The 23,196-nt window shown below is 43.4% G+C and overlaps 1 protein-coding gene across 4 annotated transcripts in view; it reads left to right on the forward strand.

Moving 5' to 3' along the window:
- The window catches only part of LOC124013996 (gamma-aminobutyric acid receptor subunit gamma-2), a 105,687-nt gene extending 82,854 nt beyond the window's left edge, over positions 1 to 22,833 (forward strand). The window contains exons 8-10 of one of the 4 annotated variants that reach the window (XM_046328627.1): positions 2,079 to 2,284; positions 13,194 to 13,217; positions 17,731 to 22,833. In XM_046328627.1, coding sequence (XP_046184583.1) covers positions 2,079 to 2,284; positions 13,194 to 13,217; positions 17,731 to 18,012 — 512 coding nt within the window. In that variant the 3' untranslated portion in view covers positions 18,013 to 22,833. The remainder of the gene's footprint in view (positions 1 to 2,078; positions 2,285 to 13,193; positions 13,218 to 17,730) is intronic. The other 3 variants (XM_046328634.1, XM_046328642.1, XM_046328649.1) reach the window with 3 other exon arrangements.
- Positions 22,834 to 23,196: the final 363 nt, after the last annotated feature.

Raw genomic sequence — 23,196 nt, forward strand, 5'->3', positions numbered from 1 at the left:
GGCATTAATATATAGTTGGTCCCCCCTTTGCTGCTTTAACAGCCTCCACTCTCCTGTGAAGGCTTTCTACTAGATGTTGGAACATTGCTGCGGGGACTTGCTTCCATTCAGCTACAAGAACACTACTGAGGTACCATGTAGAACCATGAAAAACAACCCCAGACCATTATTCCTCCTCCACCAAACTTTACAGTTGTCACTATGCATTGAGGCAGGTAGCTTTCTCCCGGCATCCGCCAAATCCAGATATGTCCATCGGACTGCGTGATTCATCACTCCAGAGAATGCATTTCCACGCTTGGCATTGTGCATTGTGATGTTAGGCTTGTATGCGGCTGCTTGGCCATGGAAACCCATTTCACGAAGCTCCCGACGAACAGTTCTTGTGATGACATTGCTTCCTGAAGCAGTTCGGAACTCGGTAGTGAGTGTTGCAACTGATTTTTACGCACTTCAGCACTCTACGGTCCTGTTCGGTGAACTTGTGTGGCCTAGCACTTCGCGGCTGAGCCGTTGTTGCTCCTAGACATTTCCACTTTACAAGAACAGTACTTACAGTTTACCGGGGCAGCTCTAGCAGAGCAGAAATTTTATGAATTGACTTGTTGGAAAGGTGGCATCCTATGACGGTGCCACGTTGAAAGTCACTGACCTCTAGTAACAACATTATACTGCCAATGTTTGTCTATGGAAATTGCATGGCTGTGTGTTCAATTTTATGCACTTGTCAACAACGAGTGTGGCTGAAACAGCTGAATCCACTAATTTGAAGGGGTGTCCACATAATGTTGTATATATTGTGCATGTTGTGGATCAAGGGACCACAACAATTGGTTGTGGGGAAACTGTACGTATTATGGGGAAACTGTACGTATTATGGGGAAACTGTACGTATTATGGGGAAACTGTACGTATTATGGGGAAACTGTACGTATTATGGGGAAACTGTACGTCATAATGTGTCAAGTGTTTACAATTTAACAGCATTTCATAATCCTTTAGTTTTTTGTAATCCAGTACTCGAGTACTCTGCCTTGATTTCTAATCACTATATTTAATGATACCGTTTCCTCAGATTCCTTTAATTTGTTGGAGTTGTCACGCCTTGGTCTTAGTATTTTGTGTTTTCTTTAATTATTTGTTCAGGCCAGGGTGTGACATGGGGTTATTGTATTGTCGTATTGGGGTTTTTGTAGGCATTGGGATTGTGGTTGATTAGGGGTGTGTCTAGTGTAGGCTAGGCTGCCTGAGGCGGTTCTCAATCAGAGTCAGGTGATTCTTGTTGTCTCTGATGGGGAACCGTATTTAGGTAGCCTGGGTTTCACTTTGTATTTCGTGGGTGATTGTTCCTGTCTCTGTGTAGTTTCACCAGATAGGCTGTAATTAGGTTTCACGTTCCGTTTTGTTGTTTTGTATTTGTATCAGTTATTTCATGTACCGCGATTCATTCATTAAAGACATGAGTAACCACCACGCTGCATTTCGGTCCGACTTTCTTTCGACAAACGAAGAACGCCGTTACAGCAGTAGTATTATGGGAAATATACTGTATTTGTTGGATGTGTTACATTACCAGAGAAAGCACTTAGGCATGACCCAGCTCACACACGTTTTTGCCTGCGTAAAGTATGTAATTCATTTAAGACCCATAAGGATCAAATAGGAAGCTCTCTTCAAAATAGATGTGTGCAGCATGCTAAAATAGTTCAAACATCCCCACTGTGTATCATACATATTGTATTTTGTTCAACCAGTCTGAGATTGCTCCATTCTAATAATCTCTGTGAATATATTTTTGTACAGAAAGTTTCTTTGAATTTTTGATCAGTTTTTTTCTCACATCTCTGAGACTAGGGAGGTCAATAAAATAATTATATATATATTAAATATATATATATACTCTGAACCACTCTTACAACTCTATTTTGTTAGTCTCCGGCATATCCTACATTTTTTATTGCCTCCACTACACCAACTCCCCAATTACTAAAATCTAAGAATGGCATACTGTTATCTTTTGTTGCTATAGCCTTTCTGTACCCTCGCCTGACCCTCTTGGCCATCTGGTCTATTGACAGGCATCACCACTGTGCTGACCATGACTACGCTGAGTACCATAGCCAGGAAGTCGCTGCCTAAGGTGTCCTACGTGACGGCCATGGACCTCTTTGTGTCCGTATGCTTCATCTTCGTCTTTGCCGCGCTGATAGAATACGGAACACTGCACTACTTTGTAAGCAACAGGAAGCCAAGCACAAAAAAGGACAAGAAGAAGAAAAACCCGGTGAGTCGTTTATCCAAAACAAAGTGGGCACACAATGACTCTTCTCAAGTAGTGAAGATAAAATGGTCAGAATAGCTGAGATAAATGTCAGACACATTTTGAGCTTAATGTGTTTGCAAGGAATGTTGACCGTACCTGTGAGAATGTGTTTAAATTAGGAATAGGCCAGGTCAAGGGGTGGGGATTACAACACTATTTCCCGTCTCTGAAAGCCTCGCCAATCACTGTATTACTTTGTCACTGTAATGCAAAGCCTTCTACTACTAGGTTCTCTGAAGGGAGCAGTCATTGTGAGGCCACCTCGTGCCATGCAGTCTACGAGAGACATAGAACCTGTCCTTAATCCATACCACAGCTGTGCAGTACTATTTTAAAACCTCGTCACATGACCAGAAGGTGTCGGGGCTTTAAATCCCCACAACATCATGACGGCTATAGTAAAAGCACCAGAGTTAGCTAGCTAGGTACTTATCAGGCTGTGGAGTGCTCCAGTTTCAGCTTCTCTGTAACTAAGATTTGCTTTTGGATATAAATGTGTGCTGGGTGAATGAGTTTTGACGATCTGAAGGTGTAATGCCAGTTTGCTTTCTCTAAGGGGTTGTTCTAAATGAGGTTCTTCACATGGTCTGCCAAGTTGTGATGCAGAAGCCTTTGACTCAGATCCTTTTGATCTTCATGAATAAAAAAGGAAATCGAGGAAATAACATATTTTAAATTCTCATAGGTTTTGGGTGTAAGGGTCTAACCATACTAATTTCTCATTGGATTTGGGTGTAATGATCTATCCGTTTTATTTTCTCATAGGTTTTGGGTGTAAGGGTCTGACCATTTTCATTTCTTATGGGTTTTGGGTGTAAGGGCCTATCCATTTTCATTTCTTATGGGTTTTGGGTGTAAGGGCCTATCCATTTTCATTTCTTATGGGTTTTGGGTGTAAGGGCCTATCCATTTTCATTTCTTATGGGTTTTGGGTGTAAGGGCCTATCCATTTTCATTTCTTATGGGTTTTGGGTGTAAGGGCCTATCCATTTTCATTTCTTATGGGTTTGGGGTGTAAGGGCCTATCCATTTTAATTTCTTATGGGTTTTGGGTGTAAGGGCCTATCCATTTTCATTTCTTATGGGTTTTGTGTGTAAGGGTCTGACCATTTTCATTTCTTATGGGTTTTGGGTGTAAGGGTCTAACCTGTTTTCATGTCTCATAGATTTTGGTTGTTAGGTTCTGACCGTTTTCATTTCTTATAGGTATTTTCTGTAAGGGTCTAACCATTTTTATTTCTCATGGCTTTTAGGTATAAGGGTGTATCCATTTTCATTTCTCATAGGTTTTTGGTCTATGGGTCTGACCATTTTAATGTATTATGGGTTTAAGTGTCTAACATTTTTTAATTCTCATGGGTTTTGGGTATAAGGGTCGATCCATTTTTATTTCTCATAGGTTTTGGGTGTAATAGTCTAACCATTTTCATTTCTCATTGTGATGTTCATCTGAAGAAGTAGACCAAGGTGCAGCGTGGTAAGTGTTCATGATCTTTAATACTCAGAACATCAAACAAAAACAACAAAAGGAATAACGAACGTCACGTTCTGCTGGCTTCACAGAGCTAACAAAAAACAAGATCCCACAACATAGATGGGAAAACAGGCTACCTAAGTATGATGCCCAATCAGAGACAACGATAGATAGCTGCCTCTGATTGGGAACCACACTCGGCCAAAACCAAAGAAATACAAGCCATAGAATGCCCACCCCACCTCACACCCTGACCTCACCAAATAGAGAAATAAAAAGGCTCTCTAAGGTGATGGCGTGACAGTACCCCCCCCCCCTCCCCCCCCCCCCCCAAGGTGCGGATTCCCGGCCGCAAACCAGAACCTATAGGGGAGGGTCCGGGTGGGCATCTACCCTTGGCGGCGGCTCCGGTTCAGGGCATAGCCCCCACTCCGCCTCTGGCTCCCCCCCACTTTAGTGCCGCCTCTGGTGCGGGGACCATCGTCACCGGCCACGGACTGGGGATCCTCGCCGCAGAACCCAGACTAGGGACCCTCGTTGCAGGCCCCGGACTGGGGATCCTCGCTGCAGGCTCCGGACAGGGGACCGTCGCCAGAGGCTCCTGACTGGAGACCCATGGAGCAGGCACAGGATGAACCGGACTGTGGGGGAGCACTGTAGATCTGGTGCCTATCCTTGGCACCACTCTTCCAGGCTGAATGCCCACTTTAGCACAGCACCTCCAGAGCGCAGGCACAGGTTGAACCGGGCTGTGTGGGAGCACTGGAGATCTGGTGCTTACAACTCGCACCGCTCCTCGTGGCTGAATGCCCACTTTAGCCCGGCACGTGTGGAGTGCAGGCACAGGACACACTGAGCTGTCACAGCGCACCGGAGACTCAGTGCGCAGAGCTGGCGCAGGATACCCTGGGCCGAAACGGCGCACCGGAGACCAAGAGCGCTGAGTTGGCACAATCCACCCTGACTGGATGCCCATTCTAGTGTGGCACTTGCGGAGAGCTGGCTCCGAGTGCACCGGGCTGTGCACGCGCCCTGGCGACACCGTGCGCTTTACCGCATAACACGGTGCCTGCCCGGTCACTCGCTCCCTGCGGTAAGCATGGGGAGTTGGCTCAGGTCTATAACCTGACTCCGCCAATCTCCTCTTTAATACTCAGAACACCAAACAAAAGCAACAAACGGAATAACGAACGTCACTGTCATGCAGGTGAAAGAGGACCCAAAAGCGACTTAACAGAAACAGAGTTTATTCAAGTCCAAACAGAAAACGACAAATCCTGAATCCTTAACAGGAAATGTCCAAACAGGGAATAACAGAAATCCTCTAGTCTGTAGAGGGGAATAACAGGAGAAGCGGCCACAGACTGCAGGTCGCTTCGGGTAGGCGCAGGCCGTAGCTGACAGAGACACCTGCTCACACGCAGCATCTGATGAAGGCAAAAACACGACAGGACAGGGCGATACACAATCACAGCACGGTGAATTCTAAACAAGGAACCGACAGGACAGGAACGGAACACAAAGGAAGAAATAGGGACTCTAATCAGGGGAAAGGATCGGGAACAGGTGTGGGAAGACTAAATGATGATTAGGGGAATAGGAACAGCTGGGAGCAGGAACGGAACGATAGAGAGAAGAGAGAGCGAGAGAGTGAGAGAGGGAGGGGGAGAGAGAGGGATAGAAAGAGGGAAAGAACCTAATAAGACCAGCAGAGGGAAACGAATAGAATGGGGAGCACAGGGACAAGACATGATAATAAATGACAAACATGACAGTACCCCCCACTCACCGAGCGCCTCCTGGCGCACTCGAGGAGGAATCCTGGCGGCAACGGAGGAAATCATCGATGAGTGAACGGTCCAGCACGTCCCGAGACGGAACCCAACTCCTCTCCTCAGGACCGTAACCCTCCCAATCCACTAAGTATTGGTGACCCCGTCCCCGAGAACGCATGTCCATGATCTTATGTACCTTGTAAATAGGTGCGCTCTCGACAAGGACGGGAGGGGGGGAGGGAAGACGAACGGGGTGCGAAGAAAGGGCTTAACACAGGAGACATGGAAGACAGGATGGACGCGACGAAGATGTCGCGGAAGAAGCAGTCGCACAGCGACAGGATTGACGACCTGGGAGACACGGAACGGACCAATGAACCGCGGAGTCAACTTACGAGAAGCTGTCGTAAGAGGAAGGTTGCGAGTGGAAAGCCACACTCTCTGGCCGCAACAATACCTTGGACTCTTAATCCTGCGTTTATTGGCGGCTCTCACCGTCTGTGCCCTGTAACGGCAAAGTGCAGACCTCACCCTCCTCCAGGTGCGCTCACAACGTTGGACAAACGCTTGAGCGGAGGGAACGCTGGACTCGGCAAGCTGGGATGAGAACAGAGGAGGCTGGTAACCCAGACTACTCTGAAACGGAGATAACCCGGTAGCAGACGAAGGAAGCGAATTGTGAGCGTATTCTGCCCAGGGGAGCTGTTCTGCCCAAGACGCAGGGTTTCTGAAAGAAAGGCTGCGTAGTATGCGACCAATCGTCTGATTGGCCCTCTCTGCTTGACCGTTAGACTGGGGATGAAACCCGGAAGAGAGACTGACGGACGCACCAATCAAACGACAGAACTCCTCCAAAACTGTGACGTGAATTGCGGGCCTCTGTCTGAAACGGCGTCTAACGGGAGGCCATGAATTCTGAATACATTCTCAATAATGATTTGTGCCGTCTCCTTAGCGGAAGGAAGTTTAGCGAGGGAATGAAATGTGCCGCCTTAGAGAACCTATAGACAACCGTAAGAATCACAGTCTTCCCCGCAGACAAAGGCAGACCGGTAATGAAGTCTAAGGCGATGTGAGACCATGGTCGAGAAGGAATGGGGAGCGGTCTGAGACGACCGGCAGGAGGAGAGTTACCCGACTTAGTCTGCGCGCAGTCCGAACAAGCAGCCACGAAACGGCGCGTGTCACGCTCCTGAGTCGGCCACCAAAAGCGCTGGCGAATAGACGCAAGAGTGCCTCGAACACCGGGATGACCAGCTAACTTGGCAGAGTGAGCCCACTGAAGAACAGCCAGACGAGTGGAAACAGGAACGAAAAGGAGGTTACTAGGACAAGCGCGCGGCGACGCAGTGTGCGTGAGTGCTTGCTTAACCTGTCTTTCAATTCCCCAGACTGTTAACCCGACAACACGCCCATAAGGAAGAATCCCTCGGGATCAGTAGAAGCCACAGAAGAACTAAACAGACGGGATAAGGCATCAGGCTTGGTGTTCTTGCTACCCGGACGGTAAGAAATCACAAACTCGAAACGAGCGAAAAACAACGCCCAACGAGCTTGACGGGCATTAAGTCGTTTGGCAGAACGGATGTACTCAAGGTTCTTATGGTCTGTCCAAACGACAAAAGGAACGGTCGCCCCCTCCAACCACTGTCGCCATTCGCCTAGGGCTAAGCGGATGGCGAGCAGTTCACGGTTACCCACATCATAGTTGCGCTCAGATGGCGACAGGCGATGAGAAAATAAGCGCAAGGATGAACCTTATCGTCAGACTGGAAGCGCTGGGATAGAATGGCTCCCACGCCTACCTCTGAAGCGTCAACCTCGACAATGAATTGTCTAGTGACGTCAGGAGTAACGAGGATAGGCGCGGACGTAAAACGTTCTTTTAGAAGATCAAAAGCTCCTGGGCGGAACCGGACCACTTAAAACACGTCTTGACAGAAGTAAGAGCTGTGAGAGGGGCAGCAACTTGACCGAAATTACGAATGAAACGCCGATAGAAATTAGCGAAACCTAAAAAGCGCTGCAACTCGACACGTGACCTTGGAACGGGCCAATCACTGACAGCTTGGACCTTAGCGGAATCCATCTGAATGCCTTCAGCGGAAATAACGGAACCGATAAAAGTAACGGAGGAGACATGAAAAGAGCACTTCTCAGCCTTTACGTAGAGACAATTCTCTAAAAGGCGCTGTAGAACACGTCGAACGTGCTGAACATGAATCTCGAGTGACGGAGAAAAAAATCAGGATATCGTCAAGATAGACAAAAACAAAGATGTTCAGCATGTCTCTCAGAACATCATTAACTAATGCCTGAAAAACAGCTGGCGCATTGGCGAGACCGAACGGCAGAACCCGGTACTCAAAATGCCCTAACGGAGTGTTAAACGCCGTTTTCCACTCGTCCCCCTCTCTGATGCGCACGAGATGGTAAGCGTTACGAAGGTCCAACTTAGTAAAGCACCTGGCTCCCTGCAGAATCTCGAAGGCTGATGACATAAGGGGAAGCGGATAACGATTCTTAACCGTTATGTCATTCAGCCCTCGATAATCCACGCAGGGGCGCAGAGTACCGTCCTTCTTCTTAACAAAAAAGAACCCCGCCCCGGCCGGAGAGGAAGAAGGCACTATGGTACCGGCGTCAAGAGACACAGACAAATAATCCTCGAGAGCCTTACGTTCGGGAGCCGACAGAGAGTATAGTCTACCTCGAGGAGGAGTGGTCCCCGGAAGGAGATCAATACTACAATCATACGACCGGTGAGGAGGAAGGGAGTTGGCTCGGGACCGACTGAAGACCGTGCGCAGATCATGATATTCCTCCGGCACTCCTGTCAAATCGCCAGGTTCCTCCTGAGAAGTAGGGACAGAAGAAACGGGAGGGATGGCAGACATTAAACACTTCACATGACAAGAAACGTTCCAGGATAGGATAGAATTACTAGACCAATTAATAGAAGGATTATGACATACTAGCCAGGGATGACCCAAAACAACAGGTGTAAACGGTGAACGGAAAATCAAAAAAAGAAATAGTCTCACTGTGGTTACCAGATACTGTGAGGGTTAAAGGTAGTGTCTCAAATCTGATACTGGGAAGATGACTACCATCTAAGGCGAACATGGGCGTAGGCTTCTCTAACTCTCTGAAAGGAATGTCATGTTTCCGAACCCATGCTTCGTCCATGAAACAACCCTCAGCCCCAGAGTCTATCAAGGCACTACATGTAGCACCCGAACCGGTCCAGCGTAGATGGACCGACAAAGTAGTACAGGATTTTGATGGAGAGACTTGAGTAGTTGCGCTCACCTGTAGCCCTCCGCTTACAGATGAGCTCTGGCTTTTACTGGACATGAATTAACAAAATGTCCAGCAACTCCGCAATAGAGGCACAGGCGGTTGGTGATCCTCCGTTCCCTCTCCTTAGTCGAGATGCGAATCCCTCCCAGCTGCATGGGCTCAGTCTCAAAGCCAGAGGAGGGAGATGGTTGCGATGCGGAGCAGGGAAACACCGTTGATGCGAGCTCTCTTCCACGAGCCCGGTGACGAAGATCTACCCGTCGTTCTATGCGGATGGCGAGAGCAATCAAAGAGTCCACATCTGAAGGAACCTCCCGGGAGAGAATCTCATCCTTAACCACTGCGTGGAGTCCCTCCAGAAAACGAGCGAGCAGCGCCGGCTCGTTCCACTCACTAGAGGCAGCAAGAGTGCGAAACTCAATAGAATAATCCGTTATGGACCGTTCACCTTGGCATAAGGAAGCCAGGACCCTAGAAGCCTCCCCACCAAAAACTGAACGGTCAAAAACCCGAATCATCTCCTCTTTAAAGTTCTGGAACTTGTTAGAGCAATCAGCCCTTGCCTCCCAGATAGCTGTGCCCCATTCTCGAGCCCGGCCAGTAAGGAGTGAAATGACGTAAGCAACCCGAGCTCTCTCTCTAGAGTATGTGTTGGGTTGGAGAGAGAACACAATCTCACACTGCGTGAGAAAGGAGCGGCACTCAGTGGGCTGCCCGGAGTAGCAAGGTGGGTTATTAACCCTAGGTTCTGGAGGCTCGGCAGGCCAGGAAGTAACAGGTGGCACGAGACGTAGACTCTGGAACTGTCCAGAGAGGTCGGAAACCTGAGCGGCCAGGTTCTCCACGGCATGGCGAGCAGCAGACAATTCCTGCTCGTGTCTGCCGAGCATGGCTCCTTGGATCTCGACGGCAGTGTAACGAGCGTCTGAAGTCGCTGGGTCCATTCTTTGGTCGGTTCCTTCTGTCATGCAGGTGAAAGAGGACCCAAAAGCGACTTAACAGAAACAGAGTTTATTCAAGTCCAAACAGAAAACGACAAATCCTGAATCCTTAACAGGAAATGTCCAAACAGGGAATAACAGAAATCCTCTAGTCTGTAGAGGGAATAACAGGAGAAGCGGCCACAGACTGCAGGTCGCTTCGGGTAGGCGCAGGCCGTAGCTGACAGAGACACCTGCTCACACGCAGCATCTGATGAAGGCAAAAACACGACAGGACAGGGCGATACACAATCACAGCACGGTGAATTCTAAACAAGGAACCGACAGGACAGGAACGGAACACAAAGGAAGAAATAGGGACTCTAATCAGGGGAAAGGATCGGGAACAGGTGTGGGAAGACTAAATGATGATTAGGGGAATAGGAACAGCTGGGAGCAGGAACGGAACGATAGAGAGAAGAGAGAGCGAGAGAGTGAGAGAGGGAGGGGGAGAGAGAGGGATAGAAAGAGGGAAAGAACCTAATAAGACCAGCAGAGGGAAACGAATAGAATGGGGAGCACAGGGACAAGACATGATAATAAATGACAAACATGACAGTCACGTTCTGCCGGCTTCACAGAGCTAACAAAAAACAAGATCCCACAACATAGGTGGGAAAACAGGCTACCTAAGTATGATGCCCAATCAGAGACAACGATAGACAGCTGCCTCTGATTGGGAACCACGCTCGGCCAAAACCAAAGAAATACAAAACATCGAATGCCCACCCCACCTCACACCCTGACCTCACCAAATAAAGAAATACAACGTCTCTCTAAGGTCAGGGCGTGACACTCATAGGTTTTGTGTGTTGTAAGGGTCTAACCAGTTTCATTTCTCGTAGGTTTTTGGGTGTAATAGTATATCCATTTTCATTTCTCATAGGTTTTGAGTGGAAGGGTCTAACCATTTTAATTTCTCATAGGTTTTGCGGGTAAGGGCCTAACCATTTTAATTTATTATGGCTTTTGGGGGTAAGGGCCTAACCATTTTAATTTATTATGGCTTTTGGGGGTAAGGGCCTAACCATTTTAATTTATTATGGCTTTTGGGGGTAAGGGCCTAACCATTTTAATTTATTATGGCTTTTGTTGGGTAAGGGCCTAACCACTTTAATTTATTATGGCTTTTGGGGGTAAGGGCCTAACCATTTTCATTTCTCATGGGTTTTGAGTGTAACCATTTTCCGTTCTCATAGGTTTTTTGTGGTGTAAGGGTCTAACCGTTTTCATGTATTATGGCTTTTGGGTGTAAGGGCCTAACCATTTTCATGTATTATGGCTTTTGGGTGTAAGGGCCCAACCATTTTCATGTATTATGGCTTTTGGGGGTAAGGGCCCAACCATTTTCATGTATTATGGCTTTTGGGGGTAAGGGCCCAACCATTTTCATGTATTATGGCTTTTGGGTGTAAGGGCCTAACCATTTTCATGTATTATGGCTTTTGGGGGTAAGGGCCTATCCATTTTCATGTATTATGGCTTTTGGGTGTAAGGGCCCAACCATTTTCATGTATTATGGCTTTTGGGGGTAAGGGCCAAACCATTTTCATGTATTATGGCTTTTGGGGGTAAGGGCCCAACCATTTTCATGTATTATGGCTTTTGGGGGTAAGGGCCAAACCATTTTCATGTATTATGGCTTTTGGGTGTAAGGGCCCAACCATTTTCATGTATTATGGCTTTTGGGGGTAAGGGCCAAACCATTTTCATGTATTATGGCTTTTGGGTGTAAGGGCCTAACCATTTTAATTTCTCATAGGTTTTTGGTCTAAGGGTCTAACCATTTTCATTACTCATAGGTTTTGGGTGTAATAGTCTAACCAATTTAATTTCTCATAGGTTTTGGGTGTAAGGGTCTATCTGTTTTAATTTCTCATAGAACAAAAACCGAATGGTCTAAGCAGTTTCATTTCTCGTAGGTTTTTATAGTGTAAGGGTCTAACCATTTTCATTTATCATAGGTTTTTGTGGTGTAATGATTTAACCATTTTCATTTCTCATAGGTTTTGGGTGTAAGGGTCTGACCATTTTCATTTCTCATAGTTTTTGGGTGTATGGGACTAACCATTTTCATTTCTCATAGGTTTTGGGTGTAAGGGACTAACCATTTTATTTCTCATATGTTTTGGGTGTAAGGGACTAACCATTTTAATTTCTCATATGTTTTGGGTGTAAGGGTCTAACCATTTTCATTTCTCATATGTTTTGGGTGTAAGGGTCTGACCATTTTCATTTCTCATATGTTTTGGGTGTAAGGGACTAACCATTTTCATTTCTCATATGTTTTGGGTGTAAGGGACTAACCATTTTCATTTCTCATAGGTTTTGGGTGTAAGGGACTAACCATTTTCATTTCTCATAGGTTTTGGGTGTAAGGGACTAACCATTTTCATTTCTCATATGTTTTGGGTGTAAGGGACTAACCATTTTCATTTCTCATATGTTTTGGGTGTAAGGGACTAACCATTTTCATTTCTCATAGGTTTTGGGTGTAAGGGACTAACCATTTTCATTTCTCATAGGTTTTGGGTGTAAGGGACTAACCATTTTAATTTCTCATATGTTTTGGGTGTAAGGGACTAACCATTTTCATTTCTCATAGGTTTTGGGTGTAAGGGACTAACCATCTTCATTTCTCATAGGTTTAAGGGACTAACCATTTTCATTTCTCATAGGTTTTATGTTTAAGGATTTAACCATTTCCTGAAAATTAAAAAACGAATAAGTAAATAATTATGTCCTATTTCAATGTTATGAAATGTTATGATGGTACAGTAATTGTTCAAATAATTGTCTGTAGACAACAACAGTGTCTTTATAATCAATCTGTTAAATGTAAGCATACTGGAACTGATGTGTTATTCCATTAGGACTAATTGTTTGATAAACAGGAAATAAAAGCAGTAAAAAAGCATTTTTGAAGATACAGTAGTGTGAGAGTTTAAAGTACTACAAATCCATGTTCAATGTGTTTGTCAGATAAAAATGCCTTTAACTGAGCTTTAAAATGCCATTGTCTTGTCTTGGTGTAACGGGTCAGCTCTGAGCCCAACTAGGATCAATATCGTCCCTAAATCGTTGATGTCAAGTTTGTTTCATGGATATGGCACATCTCTAAATGTAAAATTGACTGGGGATCAACCTGGTCCACAATTTGATGTATCCAGTCCTGCATCTTCCTCCTGTATGTGTGTCTCACCAGTATGTTGTTCCCTTCCTACTTCTACGGTGTTATTTTCTTTAGACATTCTCTCTGTTTGTCTTTTTACATTTGTTCTTTATTGTGTTGTTCTCTTTTAATTCTACATATTCTTTGTTTCCTGTTGGGACAAAAGCTCCTCCGGCTATTTTCCTCAAAGGTATATTGCCTGTGTCTGAGTTTCATCTATTGACTGCATGTGTCTGCTGCATTTTGCCTGTCTCTGTACCCAGCTAGTGTACCTCACTGCTACATGTCTGTTTTAGAGACCATTTTTTAGAGCGCTCACTGTGCAGAGGCAGCCAGACATACTCGTGTAGTGACAACATTCTGCTCTCTCACATAACCAGCACACACACGTCCACAGCTGGTAAAAAGATGGTACAAAATGGTTTCATTCTGACTTGTTTTATTTTTTACACTGTGCAATTTTAACAATAATGCAGTGGCAGCTCTATTTCCCCTGTCAAGCTAAGCTACCCGTGTGTTTGTGGGGCTTTTAACCTGATGCTTCCTATAGAATCAGCAGAGCCTTAACAGACTGAAATAGACAACCCCTACACTGTGTTAAGCCTAATTAGTAGTGATCATTTTAATGGCTCCACATGCAGCAGAGTAGATTTAGCCCCAGTAATCTCTAAAACACTCACAGGTAACTGCCAAAATAATGGAAACACTTAATGAGGCATACAAAGTATATTGAAAGCAGGTGCTTCCACACAGGTGTGGTTTCTGAGTTAATTAAGCAATTAGCATCCCATCGTGTTTAGGGTCATGTATAAAATGCTGGGCAATGCTGCTACTATGGCCATGCCCCCATAGGATGACAATGCCCCATCCACAGGGCACGAGAGGTCACTGAATGGTTTGATGAGCATGAAAACGATGTAAAGCACATGCCATGACCATCTCAGTCACCAGATCTCAACCCATTTGGACACTTATGGGAGATTCAGGAGCGGCGCCTGAGACAGCGTTTTCCACCACCATCAACAAAACACCAAATAATGGAATTTTCCGTGGAAGAATGGTGTGAATCCCTCCAATAGAGTCCCAGACACTTGTAAAATCTATGCCACGGTGCATTGAAGCTGTTCTGGCTTGTGGTGGCCCAATGCCCTCTTAAGACGCTTTATGTTGGTGTTTCCTTTATTTTGACAGTTACCTGTATATTTAACACTCAAGTAAAGAAGATGATGTGCTTTAAAAAACAGAATCACTCTGAATCTATTATATGGAAGTGTAACATTTCTTAATGGGGTAATTTGACTGAATTTAAATACCATTAGTCAGAGGATACTGTAAGTATGGTAAACATTTGAACCAGCCATTTAAAGTGAGATCATTTTTATAGCTATTTTAAATAATGGACAAAAAATGAACTACAGCTGACACCAATCTTTGATTATAGTGGTAGTTATCCAGAGTAGGAGACTAAGGCCTATATTCAACCTGTAAAGCTGAACTTCCACGGTGCGGATTGAATAGAGCCCTTAGTGTTTCCTTCAATTATTCATTTTGAGAGGTTGTCTACTTCATCCGGTTAAAGCTGGTTATGCCACTTTTGTTTGCAAACCCCGGCCACACTGCAGGATCTGGGTTTGCTCTTCTGCTTGAGCTAGCTTCCACTACACGCTTCCTTCTCCCGTGCAACCCCCCCCTTTGAGAACCGAGTCACATGACCCGATGCTGCTTCCTGGTGCAAATCTAGGTTGATGATAAAAGGTTAAAACAATGTAATAATTCCATGCGGAAGAGTTGGAAAATAAACAAGTTCATTGGACCAGCGCCATTACTGATTCTACAGAATTAACGAGCGAAAGTGACTGGAAGCAAATGTTAGCAGTACAAAAAGCTTCCCATTTTAGCGAACTACTCACCAAACACAGCATAACTGTTTTACTGTCATTATATTATTTACAAAAATATAAAAAATGATCTGCAGCCACTTTATTACTTGATTTCTCGACCATTGGTGACATTTTCAATCCTATTTCTGTAGAATCAGCCACAGAGCTGGTCCAATTAATGTGTTTATTTTCAAACGCTCCACATGGAATTATTAGGTTGTATTAACCTGTATATGTTCGACCTAGCTGCAAATCCCCTGGTTGTCAATCAATCAGAGTATAATGTGGAACCAACCAATCTTTACATGTGGTTATGCATCGTTTTCAAAGGAACTACAAGCATCCTTGTATTCTAGTGCTGGGCAAATTTGAGCTGCATAGAAGGAGCTACAGTCAAATCAGTGTTTTGATATTTTATAATGACACATGCCTTTAAACAATTTAACCCCAAAGCTTATGGTGTTTGATGATGCTTGACACACATATGGTTCATTTTATGAGGACATTAGGAAAGCAGTATGATTACCTATACATAGCACTAGTATGACATCCATTAACTACAATAAAGCCTAATGAAAAGGAAAAAAAACTCCAAGAGGCTAAAGGATATGGGATAGGGCCTAGAGGTTAGGGGTTGGTGCCTATGGGTTAGGGGCTAGGGGTTAGGGAGTAGGGGTTAGAGGATAAGGGATAGGGCCTAGAGGTTAGGGGTTGGTGCCTATGGGTTAGGGGTTAGGGAGTAGGGGTTAGAGGCTATGGGATAGGGCCTAGAGGTTAGGGGTTGGTGCCTATGGGTTAGGGCCTAGAGGTTAGGGATTGATGCCTATGGGTTAGGGGTTACAGGATAAGGGTTATTGAGTAGGGGTTAGAGGCTATGGGATAGGGAGTAGGGGTTAGAGGCTATGGGATATGGCCTAGAGGTTAGGGGTTGGTGCCTATGGGTTAGGGAGTAGGGGTTAGAGGCTATGGGATAGGGCCTAGAGGTTAGGGGTTGGTGCCTATGGGTTAGGGGCAAGAGGCTAGGGGTTAGGGAGTAGGGGTTAGAGGCTATGGGATAGGGCCTAGAGGTTAGGGGTTGGTGCCTATGGGTTAGGGGTTAGAGGATATGGGTTAGGGAGTAGGGGTTAGAGGCTATGGGATAGGGCCTAGAGGTTAGGGGTTGGTGCCTATGGGTTAGGGGTTAGAGGATAGGGGTGAGTGAGTAGGGGTTAGATGCTATGGGATAGGGCCTAGAGGTTAGGGGTTGGTGCCTGTGGGTTAGAGGATAGGGGTTAGGGAGTAGGGGTTAGAGGCTATGGGATAGGGCCTAGAGGTTAGGGGTTGGTGCCTATGGGTTAGGGGTTAGAGGATAGGGGTTAGGGAGTAGGGGTTAGAGGCTATGGGATAGGGCCTAGAGGTTAGGGGTTGGTGCCTATGGGTTAGGGGTTAGGGAGTAGGGGTTAGAGGCTATGGGATAGGGCCTAGAGGTTAGGGGTTGGTGCCTATGGGTTAGGGGTTAGAGGATAGGGGTTAGGGAGTAGTGGTTAGAGGCTATGGGATAGGGCCTAGAGGTTAGGGGTTGGTGCCTATGGGTTAGGGGTTAGAGGATAGGGGTTAGGGAGTAGGGGTTAGAGGCTATGGGATAGGGGTTGGTGCCTATGGGTTAGAGGATAGGGGTTAGGGAGTAGGGGTTAGAGGCTATGGGATAGGGCCTAGAGGTTAGGGGTTGGTGCCTAGGGGCTAGGGGTTAGAGATTAGGGGATAGGGGTTAGAGGTTAGAGAGTAGGGGTTAGAGGTTAGGGGATAGGGCCTAGAGGTTAGGGGCTTGGGGTTGGAGTCTATGGACTTGAGGCTAGGGGTTACGGGATAGGGCCTAGAGGCTAGGGCTAGAGTTTAGGGACTAGAGGTTAGGGGTAAGAGGTTAAAGGCTTTGGGCTCTGTTCAGTTAGTAGCGATTCCATTCAGTTTATTTGAAGTGGAACAATACAATACTGTCTGTAACTGCGTCATTATATTTCTAAATGAATCACACACAAAATATTATGCTGGGTCAGCAGAAACTCAGTCTTATAGTTCATCACGAGAGAAGACATATGTGCAAAGGTGGCTTGCCATTTTGAGATAAAAGCCCATGAAATGCTAATTGTGCCTCCTTTGACTGATGGAGCAAAGGACTATTTTAGGAATTGTCAGAAATGAAAGGGTGTGCTCTCAAGTGGTGAGCAGGCTTTAAAGGAGGTTGATTTAACCCATTTAGGGATAGGAAATGGAGGAACAGTGAGTCCCTGCTCAACAGTCTTTCTTATCGTACAGCTTACATCATTATCCATTTAGAATACATTCAAATGTTCCCCCTCTGAAATCCACTCAATGGCATCCACATACAGAGCAAGAATTATGTAATTTGAGTGAATCATTATGCAAAAAGGGACTGTGTTTAGGTTTGGGACTAATGATAACCATGATACTCCTCGTATTTTCCCATGACGTGCAAAACAGAGCTTAAAATAGGTTGCCCAGCACTAGCATCATCTTTCGACTAAATAAAGCCCAATACACAATGTATCCTACAGAAGCCAGATACTTTGTACTTTTGGCTTTACCCATAGACGTAATTTGCATTGTGTGTTCCAAAGGGAATAGTCCATTGTCAGCTTTAAGCCAATCTAATTAAATACAAGTACCACTGATGGCTTATTTGTGTTTTACTGAAATGCTTAAAAATATTCAATTTCCAAGTGAAGTTAAAAATTATATCTTGTGTACTAAGATAGAGACTAAATTAGGTCCCCCATGTTTCACCTCTTAGACTCCAGTTGCTAACTGTGCTCTCTCTGTTAAAAGCAGACCCCTACGGTGGACATACGCCCTCGCTCAGCCACCGCCATCCAGATGAACAACGCCACCCACATGCAGGAGCGGGATGAGGAGTATGGCTACGAGTGCCTGGACGGCAAGGACTGCACCAGCTTCTTCTGCTGTTTCGAGGACTGCCGCTCTGGGGCCTGGCGGCATGGGCGGTTGCACATCCGTGTCGCCAAGATAGACTCGTACGCTCGCATCGGTTTCCCCACCGCTTTCGGTCTCTTTAACCTGGTTTACTGGATCTCCTATCTCTATCTCTAGATCCAGCGTGTAGCCAGACGTAGAATATACGTTCTGCTCCAACAAGACCATTTTTAAGAAGGGGACCCACTGAAATATTTTCCTTTTATTTTTGTTTCTCTTTTATTTCATTATTTTATCATTCATATTTTTTAAAGCAAAAGTTGTAGCAAACCCAATAGGCATGCAGGGATCTGGAGTCTGATAGTGGAACTACGACTGTGCTTTGTGTAAGCAAGAACCTAAGCTCACCATAGTGATTCTGCATGACTACGTTTCCCAGATTCCCCTTGGTCAGGTATTGGTTTATGTAGAAGTTATTCAATATCAGGGCCGCTTCAATGTTTTATTTGTATTTGCCCTTAGTCAGCATATTAGATCACAGTTTTTCTGTATTAACAAGTTACGCATGCGCTACAGAAGACAAATGTCAGAAATGACATCAGCTTATTTTTATTTATCGCTCTATTCATCCATACAAAATACAAAAAGCACTTTAATAGTTATATAGGTTGAACAGTAAGTATGATTTTACATTTTACTTTGATGTTTATTTTAGCTAGCTGTTAAACATGACTTTAGCAGTGTTAAACATGACTTTAGCAGTGTTAAACATTACTTTAGCAGTGTTAAACATTACTTTAGCAGTGTTAAACATGACTTTAGCAGTGTTAAACATTACTTTAGCAGTGTTAAACATGACTTTAGCAGTGTTAAACATTACTTTAGCAGTGTTAAACATGACTTTAGCAGTGTTAAACATGACTTTAGCAGTGTTAAACATGACTTTAGCAGTGTTAAACATGACTTTAGCAGTGTTAAACATGACTTTAGCAGTGTTAAACATTACTTTAGCAGTGTTAAACATGACTTTAGCAGTGTTAAACATGACTTTAGCAGTGTTAAACATGACTTTAGCAGTGTTAAACATGACTTTAGCGGTGTTAAACATGACTTTAGCAGTGTTAAACATTACTTTAGCAGTGTTAAACATGACTTTAACAGTGTTAAACATGACTTTAGCAGTGTTAAACATGACTTTAGCAGTGTTAAACATTACTTTAGCAGTGTTAACAGTGACTTTAGCAGTGTTAAACATGACTTTAGCAGTGTTAAACATGACTTTAGCAGTGTTAAACATGACTTTAGCAGTGTTGAACGTGACTTTTTTTCATGTGTGGTCAGAGCGCTAGAAAAGACTGTTTATGGTCGACTGTACAGACACTGTGTATATATGTTATTATGTAGTGGTTTACATTTATTGCATGCACCTTTCTGGCCAAAATTCAACACGTTTTAAGGTATTCTATTGTTGGCTATGGATGCAAAAAAAGAACACGGCTGATTATTCAACTTTTTTTTAGGAAAATTAGAAAATTAGACAAAAATACTTTCAGATGTTGACTTCTAAGTTCATGTTCATCTCCACCAATATTTATTAAGACAGGATCAATACAGACCTTACAGGCAAAAAAACGTTATATCAACTTTTATGAACTTATAGTGATCTGAGAACCTAACCTTCCTTTTCAAACACTTCAATCGACACAGGTGTGGCTGTGCTGGCTCCTATGGGAAGTGTGTAGATAAGAAATAGGCATCAAAATCATCCAACAAATATTCTGCTCCTTTTTCTCCCCGACAACCACTTGGTAGACGTGAGTATTACACAAACACAGCAAGCAGTGTTTTACTTCATTCGGCTGGCACGTTGAGTGTCTACACTGGAAGCGGCTGTAGTTCTGAATGCCTACACCCATCAAAATGCCCAAACTCTCAGTGACAGAAAACACACTCCCATTTGCCATAAGACTGAACAGCATTGCTTAGTCACTGCATTAAAACAGATCCATCTGTCTCAATGGGTGGTTTAGGGGGACTTAAGGCGAAAAAACGAACTGTTTAACTGGAGGAATATTGCTGAACTTGACAGCTCCGTGGAGAAGAAAGGATCTGCTTGTGACCAGACCAGATGCATAAGCCTTTTACTCTCTTTGAAGAGAAACACTGTGGAAATTACAATGATCTGACGCTGAAAACATATTTAAAGGAGAAGTTCAGGAATTCATTTTGCTTTGTTTTGTTGTTGTTTTTTCCAGTGTTTCTGATGTATCATTAAATCATGAATGTGTCAGTACGACATTACTCATGTACTGTATAGTGTAGCACACTGTGAACGTCAAAATAAGTACTCAAACTGCTTTGAGTAGTAATGTGCTTCACATCATACGGTACAGAGGTCTTACAATGCAACTTGAGGGATATTTATATACCCAAATCATAGCCAACCGTTTCCAAACGAGTACCTTAGGCAAAGGCAGCCCAAGGATGTTAAAGAGCAGTGCTTGAATCGAAATAAATAAGTCATTATGCATATTGTAAGTCACATGATATTATGTACATAGTCGATCACAAAAGGAAACACTTAACAAACCCTTACATTTTTGAATGGGGAACTTATTGGTTTGTTGTCTTTCCTTCATTTAACCCTTTTCATTTATATCATTACATTATGCTTGAACCTGTGGGATATTGTGGGGTATTTTTCAAGGAAATTGTACTTCCCTATTTTAGATGGCCCTTAACAAAACAGAGATGGAGAATGTCATTTGTCAACAACGAGACACACTTTCGTTCTATGTAGAAATTAATTTATCGTGTTGTAGTTGTATTATTTTCCATGTTGTGGTCTACATAGGCGTTAAAGACCAGTTATAGTCTGTTCATTGAATGTTATGGCTAAAAAGGTAGGTGGCAAAGTTACTTATTAACCAGCCTCAATTGAAAATATATTTTCAGACATTTTACTGTGATGTTAGCTACTCCCTGAGGTACTGAACAGATGTGCTACTCTAGAGTGATCTTCGGAGTTTCTGAATTAACTGTACTGCTAATGTTAGTTGAATGAAGTGGAAACTGAAGCGCTTTCATTCACTAGTGGTCCTATATATTGTACCTGTTGAGAAGCTATCACTCAGTAACAGGGTGTGTCTTAAGCATGTATGTTGTTTTTTGCACTTCTTGAAAAGAAAGGAATTTATTTTTTGGGCCACTTGATAGTTTACTTAAGGTCCAATGCAGCCTATTTCTGGGTAACAATTAAGAACCTTACTGTGATAGTTTTTTCAAAAATGAACAAAAATAGCTTCTTAGCGAAGAGCAATTTCTCAAGCAAGAATTTTGCTAGGACCTTCTGGGAGTGGTCTGAAAACTATCTGTGAATGGCGGAGAGGTTTGGAACTCTCTTATTTACATTTTAGTAACTTAGGAGACGCTCTTATCCAGAGCAACTTACAGGAGCAATTAGGGTTAATTGCCTTGCTCAAGGGAACATCGACAGATTTTTCACTTAGTCAGCTCAGGGATTTGAATCAGCAAGCTTTTGGTTGCTGGCACAACGCTTGTAACTGCTAGGCTACTTGATGTCACCAGGCAGGCCAAAACTGAAATTACAGGTGGTCTTTTCAAACAGCTCTTACACTAAAAGGGCATTATCGTAATTTTCTCAATTTTACAGTATTATTCCAACCTCATAGTCTGAAAATGTATTTTTTTTAAACAAAACATTTTAGACTGCACTGGGCCTTTAATATGTAGTGTTTACTTCTTTTAAAATGTAAAGGAATGAAAGGTTATGGAAGAACAACTAAGTGCCAAACTTTGACACAAATGTGATATATCCTTTCAGAAACCCATAGTATCCAATGATCTCTAAATCGAAATGAACTGTTTTGCTGCACTGGAGTTTTTGGAAATAATGTGTGAACCCGTTTTGTGTTCTTAGAGAAAATATATTTAACACCATTATTATATAATTTACTATTGACACATACAGCATGAAAATATGACAAAAATGTGACTTTTATTTGCATATCTTTAACATTTTCTCATGGTCTATTGCTTATGAACAAATATCCAGGCACAAGGACTCAACCATGAGTTAGCTTTATCTAAATGTCTCCTTCTTTCAGCACACATTCATAAATTCAAGTTTCACCAATGGAAAGAGAATGAGTTATCATAAGGCATTATGTGTTGTTTGTTTATATGAAGGACTGAGTGCAGTCATAAAGTAGAGATGTTTTAAACTGAGGAAGTAGTTACTGAGGTATCAAGCCAACCAGTCATTAGAGCTTGAGAGGTCATGTTATTGAACAGAGATGGCATATACAATCTGATTATTATCAACTATTTAAATATTACTTTACTATAACCACAAAAATACATTATTTTGTATTTTTGTGATTTCTTGATTTTCTTGTGCTAGTTTACAGTATGGTACATACAGTTGTATAAACTGTTGAAGGTTTTGGAAGTCTGCTGGTGCTTGCAAAGATATCATAAAATATATAGTATTTGCACAAGATATATAGGTCAATCACAAAGATGACTATATTTGACATGTATTAAGTAATGTGGTATTAATCAGCTTAATTTGGCCTCATGCCTTGCCTCCGTCTATTCCACCATCACATTTATGTTAGCTGAAGACTCAACAATCACAGAAGACAGAGTTATTTTATTTTGGGCAAACTATAAATAAGACCCATGTGAAGATCACATGTAGATCATTTATATTGTTATATATTTTGTCAGACTGGGAAAAACAATAAAATATACCACACCATCATTGCTGTATTGGGTACCTGGGTTCCAAAAACAAAATAAATATATTATAAATTCCATTGATATGTTAGTAGTTTGCCATCTCTGTATATTTCTTGAGGATATTGATGAATTATTCTTGGGGTCTGCATAATACACTAAATGTACTGAAAATATCCTTTTCATAAGGGATTTGCACACAGCTGTGTGAATTTTATAATAAAATGATTGCATTTATCAATGTGTCTTGTTTGTCAAATCAACACTTTATGTACATTACAATACATCTATTTAATAAACATTGCTGTTATTCTAGCAATGGCATGGTATAACACAAAGAAATGTGACTATGCATCAAAACATGACACTCTGGAACATTTGATGCTGGTTTCTCACGCTGTATAGACCAGGGGTATTCAACCTATGAGGTCGGGAGCCTGCTGGTTTTCTGTTCTACATGATAATTCATTGCACACACCTGGTGTCCCAGGTCTAAATCAGTCCCTGATTGGAGGGGAACAATTTAAAAAAATACAGTGAAACTGGTTTAGAGGTCCAGAGTTGAGTTTGAGGGTTATAGACCATATAATACCTGAAGTC

This window comes from Oncorhynchus gorbuscha, linkage group LG02, assembly GCF_021184085.1.
Source record: "Oncorhynchus gorbuscha isolate QuinsamMale2020 ecotype Even-year linkage group LG02, OgorEven_v1.0, whole genome shotgun sequence".
Classification (NCBI taxonomy): domain Eukaryota; kingdom Metazoa; phylum Chordata; class Actinopteri; order Salmoniformes; family Salmonidae; genus Oncorhynchus; species Oncorhynchus gorbuscha.